Source organism: Eptesicus fuscus, chromosome 17 (genome assembly GCF_027574615.1).
Source record: "Eptesicus fuscus isolate TK198812 chromosome 17, DD_ASM_mEF_20220401, whole genome shotgun sequence".
NCBI lineage: Eukaryota > Metazoa > Chordata > Mammalia > Chiroptera > Vespertilionidae > Eptesicus > Eptesicus fuscus.
Genome location: NC_072489.1, coordinates 4,366,674 through 4,379,029, shown reverse-complemented (window position 1 = coordinate 4,379,029; position 12,356 = coordinate 4,366,674). Strand labels below are relative to the sequence as shown.

General features: G+C 41.8%; 1 protein-coding gene across 1 annotated transcript in view; it reads right to left on the bottom strand.

Moving 5' to 3' along the window:
- WDFY4 (WDFY family member 4) overlaps nucleotides 1–12,356 on the bottom strand; it is a 234,656-nt gene that overhangs the window by 190,237 nt on the left and 32,063 nt on the right. The window contains exon 11 of the mRNA XM_054729209.1: nucleotides 326–906. Coding sequence (XP_054585184.1) covers nucleotides 326–906 — 581 coding nt within the window. The remainder of the gene's footprint in view (nucleotides 1–325; nucleotides 907–12,356) is intronic.

Below are 12,356 nucleotides of genomic sequence, written 5' to 3'. Positions count from 1 at the left end.
CCCACACTCCAGGAGCAGCAAAGATGCCGAAGAGAAAGTAAGCCAATCTCTCGAGTCTGCACCCAGTTTCCAAGATGGGTCAGCGTGCCTGGACCCAACAGCACCCCACGACCCTGTGTGCACTGATTGGTTTTCTATGCGCTCCCATGGTAGGGGAGCGTGGAGTCAGAGTTAACCTGGTTTAAAGAATAGAAAGCCATGTGACACTTCTGCACACCCAGCTTGGAGCCTATGCTTTCCCCCACTCCACGTGCAGGATGTCTGTGTAGGAAGTGGGAGACAGATGCACTGATGACCGATCGCAAAGCGGGCAGCAAAGCTCTACCTCTCCTCCAGGTCCGGCCACTGCTCCAAGTTGCCGTTGGAGTCGCTGCCAGCTTCTCCCGTCTGGGCGTCCACAGCTGCTTCTGGCCCAGCTGGGAGTGGTGTCTTCAGGTCCCAGCGCCGGTGGAGGGTGCCGCTGGCCATGCTGTCCAGGAAGCTGAGGATCTGGAGACAGCTCTGTATCTTGGGTGGGAAGAGGCTGACAGAGGAGAAGGCCACACTCAGCAAATCAGCAAATGGCCTGGCCTTGGTGGTCTCCCCGGAGTGCAGAGCGGCTCCTTCTTCCTCCGGGGCCCCGAAACAGCCCAGCAAGCAGAGGTCCTCAGCCAGCTTCTCAAAGAGCCCGTTCCTCCTGAAGAAGTCCCCGTTGACAGGGTCCAGGTGCAGCGCTGCAGACAGCGCACAGAGGGTGTGCAGGACCAGGCCCAGGGTCTGGCTGGGGGACACCGCCCCCCACATCTGCAGGGGCGGGTCCTGGAGAGAACCCTCCAGGTCAGAGAGCAGGGACAGCAGCCCATTGAACCCACTGGACACTCTGAAAGCAGCACGGCCTTTGGGCGTCTCCAGGATCCGGAGGAGAGACTGAAACACCAACAACATAAACATGAGTCAAGCCCAGGAGACAGACCTTTCACACTGAGCTCCCGCACATCCCACCAACGCATGGGCTCTTCCCTCCGCAGCACAGGCACAGCCAGCTACCTGGGGCAATTCTGAAACATCGGGAGGTCAATGCTGTTCCTCTTAATTTTAGTTCCAGGTTACCACGAGCCTTCTTTCAATGGCTGGCTTGAAAGAGTTTGCTCATTTATGGGGTGGACTTACTGCCCCAAATCTCAGCACACATGCATCTCCCTCCAGAAAGCAAGCTTTCCTGGGCCCCAGCTCCTCCTTCTCCCAGCCTGTGCTCACCCAGCCCCTCCAACGCCCCGATCAAACTCCCATCACACTGTATTAAAGCTACTTGAAAACTGCCTCAGCCTCCCCCGATGGCGCCGCGGGCACTCAGGCTGCTCACTGCTGAGGAGCACAGCACACACGCAGTCACTGAACAAATGAAATGAACCATCTCTTCTACTGCAAAGGTCACTGCTCCCAGTGAAATCTCTACAATGCAACTCCCTCTTCCTCTCTCTCTGTGCAAGCACGGGTACCACTGTTACATGTGGAATGATAGTAAGTGAATCTACTTGAAGTCTGGTGTGAACTTATGAGGAAATCAAGGCAGAGAAGAGGAACCTTTAACGGGCAGAAACCCATAGATGAGGCATGCCAAAGAGCCCATGCAGAAGTTTCGGCTATTCTAACATACAAGTAGAATCTGCCTGCTCCAGATTGCTGAGGTTGTTACTGGACAGCCAATCTTCTAATTCTTTTTAAAGCAAACATTTATTGTGCACTTACAAAGTGTCACTCATCGAGCCCTGTGCATGGTATACACTGGATATTTAATAAATGCTTTGGAAGGACTGCCTTTATAAAATTCCTATTCAGTGCTGAAGCCTCACACCTAAAAGTGAAGAATGTGTGGGTGATTTTAGATAAATATTAAAAGCCTCTAGTTGTTTACATTCAGTTATTTACTCTTCACAAAAATTGCATGGACCCCCTCCAGGCACCTTAAGAGAGAGGGTTTCCCAGAGAGGGGCCAGGCCGTGAGACCGAGGTAGTCGGCTCTGGAGAAAGATTTGAATTGCTTTGTCCTTTCAGGCATTTAATGTTCTAGTGACACAGGGAAGACAATGGTATGGGCAGCACAATTCAGTCAACTCCAGGATGCCTGAAACAGGGTTCGGGAGTGAGGGGGTGATGTTGTCTCTTAAGTGCACAGTTTAGGATGACAATCAATAGCACAAAGCTGGGAGTTAATAGAGAAACTTGTAGGTCAGATTTTTTAAAAGGAGGGAATAAACTAGATAAAAACTCATATAGAGAAAGTCAAATAGATACTTAGTAAAATTACAGGTAACTATGAACTATGAAGTCATGCACTTTGGGGGGAATAAAGGTAATTTTCAGCTCTATCCCTAAAATGCTGGCAATCCTAACCTAGCACCAGTGTTTATCTGTGTGCCCCTAACACCCAAATGCTGTTATCTAATACTAGAGGCCCAGTGCATGAATTCGTGCACAGGTGGGGTCGGGCCAGCCTGGCCCCAATCGGTGGGTCAGGGCTGGGCCTGTAGGGCAGAGGAGATGGTGGGAGGTTGGCTGGATGGCCCACCCTGATCAGGGCCCGGCCGGCTGGGTGGAGGGGCCATGGGCAATTGGTCAGCAGGCCCTGCCCCCAATTGGGGTGGAGGGTCCGATTGGGGGCGAGGCCAGCCATGGGGAGGGGCTGTGGGCCGTGGGATCAGTGGCTGGGGAAGGAGCCATGGGAGGTTGGCTGGCCGGCCCCACCCCCTATTGGGGTTGGGGGGGCAATCAGGGGTGGGGCTGGCCAGGGGGAGGGGCTTCAGGAGGTTGGATGGCCAGCCCCACCCGTGATCAGGCTGTTTCACTGGCTGCAGTAGACGTCATAGCGACTGGTCATTCAGGTCGTTATGGCATTCAGGTCGCTGGCTTTTTATATATATAGATTATAGTCTCTAAAAGAAACCTGAGCTGCTTGGTGGGAAGTCAATCCCATGACTGGGTAGGAGGACACAGAATGGCCAGGATTAAGTGAGTGCGCACAGGCGAGGACTCTCAAAGATGACACGATATGATGGCCAAGAAACTGCTGAAAGGGTTCCCACTGATCCACCAATGACATTTTGAGAAATTAAAAAATAAGACAAAAGATTATAGTAACAAGGAAAATCTATGAAAGGCCTAAGTCCTCAATTATGTTCAAAATTGAAAAATAATAACATAGGGTAGAGTAGAAAAATTCATCCTAACCAATATGGGTCAACTTTTCTTTTTCTGGTTATAGAAAAACATTTCTAGTGGTTAGATCATGACTATCCACCAGAGCTCAGGAAGACAATTGTGGAGAAACTGAACTGTTGTGTGTTCTTTGAAAGAAACTCAGCATCAGGACAATGAATCCCAGGGCTCATGAGAAATTCAATCAGAGTGGTGGAATAGACTGCCAGAAAGACAGAGGCCAATGAGTACTAAGGACGAGGCAATAACCACTGCTTTCTCCTCCTAGGTGGGTATATGGCCTAACTAATTCTTCAGTGGTAATCGATCTGTTCAGATTTTCCATTTCTTCTTGGTTTGGTCTTGGAAGATTATGTTTCCAGGAACTTATCCATTTCTTCCAGATTGTCCAGTTTGTTGGCATGTATTATCCATAGTATTTTCTTACAATCCTTTGTATTTCTCTGGAGTCAGTTGTTACTCCTCTTTCATTTCTGATTTAATTTATTTGGGTTCTCTCTCTCTTATTTTTTCTTGATGAATCTGGTTAAAGATTTATCAATTTTGTTTATCTTTTCAAAGAACCAGCTCTTAATTTCACTGATCTTTTTTACTGTTTTTCTAGACTCTGTTTTGTTTATTTCTGCCTAATTTTATTATTTCCTGCTTTCTACTCACTTTGGGCTTTGTTTGTTTTTCTTTTTCTAGCTCCTTTAGGTATAAGGTTATATTGTTTATTTGATATTATAAGTTATTATATGCCAACAAATTGGGCAATCTGAAAGAAATGAATACATTTCTAAAAACATACAATCTTCCAAGACAATCAAGAAAAAAGAGAAAATCTGAAAAAAACTGAATAGGCTGATAACCACCAAAGACATTGAAGCAGTGATCAGAAATCTTCCAGCAAACAAAAGCCATGGTCCAAATGGTTTTACAGGGGAGTTCTACCAATCACTCAAAGAAGGACTAAAACCTATCCTCCTCAGACTATTCCAAAAAAGTCAAGAGGAAGGCACACTTCCAAGCTCATTCTATGAAGCCAGAATTACCCTAATCCCAAAACCAGATAAAGACACCACAAAAAAAGGAGAACTACAGGCAAATACCCTTAATAAACATCGATGCTAAAATCCTCAACAAAATTCTAGTAAATCGGATCCAGCATTACATTAGAAAGATCATATACCATGACCAAGTGGAATTAATCCCGGGTATGCAAGGATGGTACAATATCTGCAAATCAATAAACGTGATATATCACATAAACTGAGAGACAAAAATCACATAATCATATCAATCGATGCAGATAAAGTATTTGAGAAAATTCAACACCCTTTCTTGATAAAAACTCTCAGCAAAGTGGGACAAAAGGGATCATACCTCAACATAATAAAAGTCTCATATAACAAACCTACAGCCAACATCATACTCAATGGGCAAAAATTGAACTCATTTCCCCTAAGAACGGGAACTAGACAAGGATGCCCACTTTCATCACTCCCGTTCGATATAGTACTGGAAGTGCTAGCCATAGCGATCAGACAAGAAGAAGAAATAAAAGGCATCCAAATTGGAAAAGAACAAATAAAACTGTCCTTACTCACAGATGACATGATACTGTACATAGAAAACCCCAAAGACTCCATCAAAAACCTACTATACCTAATAAATTAATTCAGTAATGTAGCAGGATACAAAATTAATACCCAGAAATCTATGGCCATTTTATATACCAATAATAAACTCACAGAAAGAGAAACTAAAAAAACAATCCCATTTACCATTGCATCAAAAAAATTAAGATACCTAGGAATAAACTTAAGTAAGGAGGTAAAAGACCTATACTCAGAAAACTATAGGACATTGAAAAAAGAGATAGAGATAGAGGAAGACATAAACAAATGAAAGAACATACCATGTTCATGGATTGATAGAATCAACATCGTTAAAATGTCCATACCACCCAAAACAATCTACAGATTCAATGCAATCCCCATTATAATACCAACGGCATATTTCAATGATCTAGAACAAACTCTCCAAAAATTCATCTGGAATAAAAAAAGACCCACAAATAGCCACAGCAATCCTGAGAAAGAAGAACAAAGTTGGATGGATCACAATACCAGATATCAAGCTATTTTACCAAGCCATAGTTCTCAAAACTGCCTGGTACTGGCACAAGAACAGACATATAGACCAATGGAACAGAACAGAGAACCCAGAAATCAATCCAAGCCATTATGCTCAATTAATATTTGACAAAGGAGGCAAGAGCATACAATGGAGACAAAACAGCCTCTTCAATAAATGGTGCTGGAAAATTTGGTCAGATACATGCAAAAAAATGAAACTAGATCACCAACTTAATACCATACACAAAAGTAAACTCAAAATGGCTAAAGGACTTAAATGTAAGACAGGAAACCATAAAAATCCTACAAGACTCCATAGGCAGCAAAACAGCAGACATATGCCATAGCAATATTTTTACTGACACAGCTCCTAGGGCATGCAGACTAAGGAGAAAATAAACAAATGGGACTACATCAATATAAAAAGCTTCTGTACAGCAAAAGAATCCATCAACAAAACAACAAGAAAGCCCACTGCATGGGAGAACATATTTGCCAATGTTATCTCTGATAAGGGTTTAATCTCCAACATTTACAGGGAACTCATACAACTTAACAAAAGGAAGATAAATAATCCAATCAAAAAATGAGCAAAGGACCTAAGTAGACACTTTTTGAAAGAGGACATACAGAAGGCTGAGAGACATATGAAAACACGGTCAAAGTCACTAATCATCCAAGAGATGCAAATCAAAACAACAATGAGGTACCATCTCACACCTGTCAGAATGGCTACCATCAACAAATCAACAAATGACAAGTACTGGTGAGGATACGGAGAAAAAGGAACCCTCGTGCACTGCTGGTGGGAATGCAGACTGGTGCAGCCACTGTGGAGAACAGTATGGAGTTTCCTCAAAAAGTTAAAAATGGAACTCCCATTTGACTCAGTAATCCCACTTCTAGGACTATATCCCAAGAAACCAGAAACACCAATCAGAAAGGATATATGCACCCCTATGTTCATAGCAGCACAATTTACAATAGCTAAGATTTGGAAACAACCTAATTGCCCATCAACAGATGAGTAGATTAAAAAACTATGGTACATCTACATGATGGAATACTACACTGCTATAAAAAAGAAGGAACTTTTATCATTTTCAACAGCATGGATGGAACTGGAGAGCATTATGCTAAGTGAAATAAGCCAGTTAGAGAAATATAAATATCACATGATCTTACTCATATGTGGGATATAATGATCAACATAATATGATGAACAAGAATAGATCCAGAGACAAATGGCAGGGGAGGTGGGGGGCGGTTAGAGAGCAACCAAAGGACTTGTATGCATGCATATTAGCATAACCAATGGACACAGACACTGGGGCGGTGGGGGCTTGTCCAGGGTGGGAATGGTTGGGGGTGGGGATCAATTGGGGAAAAAGGAGACATATGTAAAACTTAAGATAATAAAAAAAGAGAAAATCTGAACAAACCAATTACAAGCTATGAAATCGAAGCAATAATAAAAATATTTTCAATAAATAAAAGTCCTAGACTGGATATCTTCACAGGTAAATATTACTAAACATTCAAAAAGAACTAACACTTATCTTTTTAAATAATTCCAAGAAATTTAAGAGGAGTGAAGACTCCCAAGCTCATTTTACAAGGGGAGTATTATCTTAATTCTAAAACCAGATAGAGACACTACAAAGAAAGAAAATTATAGGCCAATATCCCTGATGAACATAGATGCTGAAATCCTCAACAAAATATTAGCAACCTGAATTCAGCAATATAAAAAATATCAATACATCATGATCAAGTGGGATGTATTCCTTGGATGCAAGGTTGGTATAATATTTGTAAATCAACTAAGGTGATGCACCAAATAACCAAAATGAAAGGTAAAAATCATCCATATATATAAAAGCCAAGCGACCAGAATGACCAGAACAACCGGATGACTGGTCGCTATGACGTGCACTGCGGCCGGCCAATCGGCCCGACTGAGGGTGGGGCCAGCCAGCCAACCTCCTGCGGCCCCTCCCCACAGCCTCCCCTACCCCCGATCAGCCCCCGACCCTAATCGGGGGTAGGGCCAGCAGCCAACCACCGCCCCCCTCCCCGGCCAGCCTGACCCCAATCAGCCCCAATTGGAGAAGGCCAGCTGGACCTCACCTGTGCACGAATTCGTCCACCAGGCCTCTAGTATGATAATATCAATGGATTCAGAAAAAAATACTTGACAAAATCTAGCACCTATTTATAATAAAGTCTCTCAGCAAAGTGGGAATAGAGAACATACTACAATATAATGAAGACATATATAAAAAATTCAAAGCCAACAACATACGTAATGGCCAAAAACTAAGAGCTTTTTCCTTAAGATTAGGAACAAAAAAGAGATGTCTGCTTTCATCACTCTTATTCAACATAGTACTAGAAGTCCTAGCCATAGCAATCAGACAAGAAGAAGAAATGAGGCATCCAAATTGAAAAGAAAGAAGTAAAACTGTCATTATTGGAAAATGACATGATATTGTATATAGAGAACCCTAAAGATTCCACCAAAAATTACTAGAACTGAAAATGAATTCAGCAAAGTAGCAGTATACAAAATACATATTCAGAAATCACTTGCATTTTTATACACCAATAATGAACTATCAGAAAGAAAAACTAATAAAACTATCCCATTTACAAATGCATTAAAAAAATAAAATACCTGGGAATAAATTTAACCAATGAGGTAAAAGACCTGTACTCAAAAAATTATATGACACTGAAGAAAGAAACTGAAGAACATATACATAAATAGAAGCATATAAAATACTCATGGATAGAAAGAATTAACATCATTAAAGTGCCCATACTCAACAAAGCACTCTAGATTCAATGCAATTCTTATAAAAATACCAATGGCACTTTTCACATAACTAGAAGAAATAACCCAAAAAAATATACGAAACCATAAAAGATCCCGAATAGCCTCACCAATCTGGAGAAAGAACAAAGCTGGAGATATCACACTACCTGATGCCAACCTATACTACAAGGCCATAGTAAAAAAAAGAGCAAGGTACTGGTATAAAAACAGATACAGATCAATACAGCCGAATATAGACAAAAATGACTACATCTATATGGTCAATTACTATTAGGACAAAGGAGGCAAGAACATACAATGGAGTAAAGACAGTCTATTCAATAAATGGTGCTGGGAAAATTGTATAGACACATGCAAATAATGAAACTAGAACATGTTTTCACACCATATATAAGAATAAACTCATAATAAAGACTTAAATGTAAGGCTTGAAACCATAAAATTTCTAGAAGAAAACGTAAGCTATAAAGTCTGACATTTGTCTTAGCAACATATTTTCTGAGATGTCTCACTGTGCAAGGGAAACAAAGGAAAAAAGTAAACAAATGGGACTACATCAAACTAAAAAGTTATTGCATAGCAAATGAAACCATCAACAAAACAAAAAGACAACCTACCCATTGGGAGAAGATATTTGACAATGATACATTCAATAAAGGGTTAATATCCAAAATTTATAAAGAACTCATACAACTCAATACCAAAAACACAAACATCCAATTACAAAATGGGCAGAGGACCCATATAGACAATTCTCCAAAGAGGACATACAGATGGCCAATGGACATGAAAAGATGCTCAATGTCACTAACCATCAGAGAAATGCAACTTAAAACCACAATGAGATATCACCTCATGCCTGTTAGAATGGCAATCATCAATAAATCAACAAACAACAAATGTTGGGTCTGGCAGGAGTGGCTCACTTGGCTGAGCATGATCCTGTGCACCAAAAGATTGCCAGTTCGATTCCCAGTCAGGGCGCAAACCTGGGTTGAGTGTTCAATCCCTGGTCAGGCCACGTACAGAAGGCAACCAATGGATGTTTCTCTTTCACATCTCTTTCTCTCCCCCGCCCCCCTGCCTTCTTCTATCTAAGCATGTCCTCAGGTGAGAATTAAAAAAACAAACAAAGAAATGTTGGCTGGCAAGGATGTAGAGAAAAGGGAACACTTGTGCACTATTCATTGGAATGCAGATTGGTGCATGTCACTATGGAAAACAGTATGGAGGTGACTCAAAAATTGAAAATTAAACTTCCCTTATAACTCAGCCATTTCACTTCTGAGTATATATCTGAAGAAACCCAAAACAGTAATTTGAAAGGATACATGCTATCCTATGTTCATTGTAGTGTTATTTGCAATAGCCAAACTATGAAAACAACCCAAATGCTTATCAACAGATGAGTGGATAAAAATGCTGTGTTGTATGCAATGAAATATTAATTAATCATAAAAATAATGAAATCTTATCATTAGTAAAAACATGGATGGACCTAGAGGATAACATGCCAAGTAAAATAAGTCAATCAGAGAAGGACAAATACCATATTATTTCACTTATACATGGAATCTAAAGAACACAATAAAGGAATAAACAAAATAGAACAGACTGATGGTTGCCAGAGGGGAGGGTGGTTGGGGAACTGGGTGAAAAAGGTGAAGGGACTAAGAAGTACAAATTGGTAGTTGCAAAATAGTCACAGGATGTAGAGTAGGAAATATAATTAACTAGAGGCCCGGTGCATGAAATCGTGCATTGGGGGGGGGGGAGGGTGTCCCTCAGCCCAGCCTGTGGCCTCTCGCAATCCAGGACCCCTTGGGTAGGGTCCCTAGGCCTGGCCGGCGATCAGGGCCTATTGGGGCTTTCCTTTCCCCCACTGCTGCCACTACTTGCCATCTGTGTGGCACTGCCCCCCTTCTCCCCCACCACTGGTCGCCTCCCTCTGTGGGTGACAGGCATGTGATGCAATTGCTTGGCTGGCTTGGGCTTCCCTCTGTGAGGCGATTGTGGGGTGATGGTGGGGTCCCCTGACCAATCGCATTGCACCTGCCTTGGATGGCCTGGCACCAGTGCGTGTCATAGCATGGTCATCCGGAAGGTCATCCGGACAGTCGGTCGTTCTGCTGTTCGATCATTCAGTCGATCTGCATATTATGCTTTTATTATTATAGATAATACTAGAGGTCCAGTGCACAAAATTCATGCACTAGGGGGGTGTCCCTCAGCCCAGCCTGCACCCTCTCCAATCTGGGACCTCTCAGGGGATGTCCGACTGCCAGTTTTGGCCCGATCCCACAGGGATCAAGCCTAAACTGGAAGCCAGACATCCCTCTCACAATCCAGGACTGCTGGCTCCTAACCACTCGCCTGCCTGCCTGCCTGCCTGCCTAATTGCGTCTAACCGCTTCTGCCTGCCAGCCTGATTGCCCCCTAACTGCTCCCATCTCGGCCTGATTGATGCCTAACTGCTCCCCTGACAACCTGATTGTCCCCAACTGCCCTCCCCTGCAGGCCTGGTCACCCCCAACTGCCCTCCCCTGCAGGCCATCTTGTGGTGACCATCTTATGGTGGCCATCTTGTGGTGACGTGGGGCCGGCCATCTTGTGATGACATGGGGCGGCCATCTTGTGATAACGTTGAGGGCACAAGAGTCACCTAGGTTTTTATTAGTATAGATTGTAATAACTATGTATGGTGCCAGGTAGGTGCTGCAAATATTGGGGGAACAATTTGTAAAGTATGTGATTGTCTAATCACTATGCTGTACACCTGAAACTAACATAAAATAGTACTGAATGTAGATTGTAACTGAAAAGTAAAATGTTTTTAAATTTAAAAATATATAGAAAAGAAAATACCCCCAAATGCAATGGCCACAATTGCTACACGAAAAACACTAGAAAGAAAGCTGTTAAATGTGGCACATTGAAATTCCCAATCTGAGGCAATTTCGAGAGCTAAATTAGATCAAGTTCATGAAACTGCGAGAGTGAAGGAGTCTCAGCTTTGACAAATCTAGTTATTACTAAACCGGGCAATGTACTCAGCATGTGTCTGGCTTAGCTCTCCAATTGCTGGCGACATGGGAGACTACAAGAAATTGTGTTCTGTGATATTGTTTATTTGAGATTTTTCTTGTTTCTTGAGGTAGGCCTGTACTACTATAAATTTCCCTCTTAGGACTGCTTTTGCTGGGCCTCATGGATTTGGAGTCGCTGTGTTTCATTTTCATTTGTCTCAAGATATCTCTTCATTTCTTCCTTGATCTCATTGTTTACTAGCATATTATTTAGCCTCCATGTGTTTCTGTGTTTTTCAGGGGTTTTTTCTTGAAATTGATTTCTGGATTCATACCAATGTGGTCAGAGTAGATGTTTGATAATTTTTTCAATCTTCTTACATTTATTGAGACTTATTTGTGGCCCAACATGTTGTCTATCCTAAAAAATGTTTTATGTGCAACTTGAAAATAATGCATATTCTGCTGTTTTGGGGGTGAAATGCTCTAAAAATACCAATTAAATTTATTTGGTCTACTTCGTCACTTAAGGCCACCATTCCTTAGTTTACTTTTGTCTGGAAAAATCTATACTGATGTCAATAGGGTGTTAAAGTCCCCTCGTATGACTGTATTACTGTCACTCTCTCCCTGTATGTCCATCAGGTGCTTAAGGTGCTTCTATGTTAGGTGCACGAACAGGTAATTGTTTAAAAAGGTTATAGTCTATTGTTGGATTGATCCCACTATGATTATGAAATATCTTTTGTCTCTTACTATGGCCTTTGTTTTAAAGTCTATTTTGTCTGACATAAGTATTGCTATCAAAGCTTTCTGTTTTGTTTTGTTTCCATTTACATGAAATATCTTTTTCCTTCCCTTTACTTTCAAGGTCTGCATGTCTACAAGGGGTCTCTTGTAGACAGCAGATGCATCAATCTCATTTTCTTATCCATTTAGCTACCCTACATTTTTTAATTGGAGCATTTAATCAATTTGCATATAAAGTGATTATTGATAGGTACATAGTTACTGCCATTTTATTATTCACATTTATGTTCTTTTTTTTCTTTTGCTACATCTTAAATACTAGTAAGTCCCTTTAATATTTCTTGTAATACTCGTTTTGTGGTGATAAACTTCTTTAGCTTTTTCTTGTCTGGGAAACACATTATTCCTTCAATTTTAAATGATAAT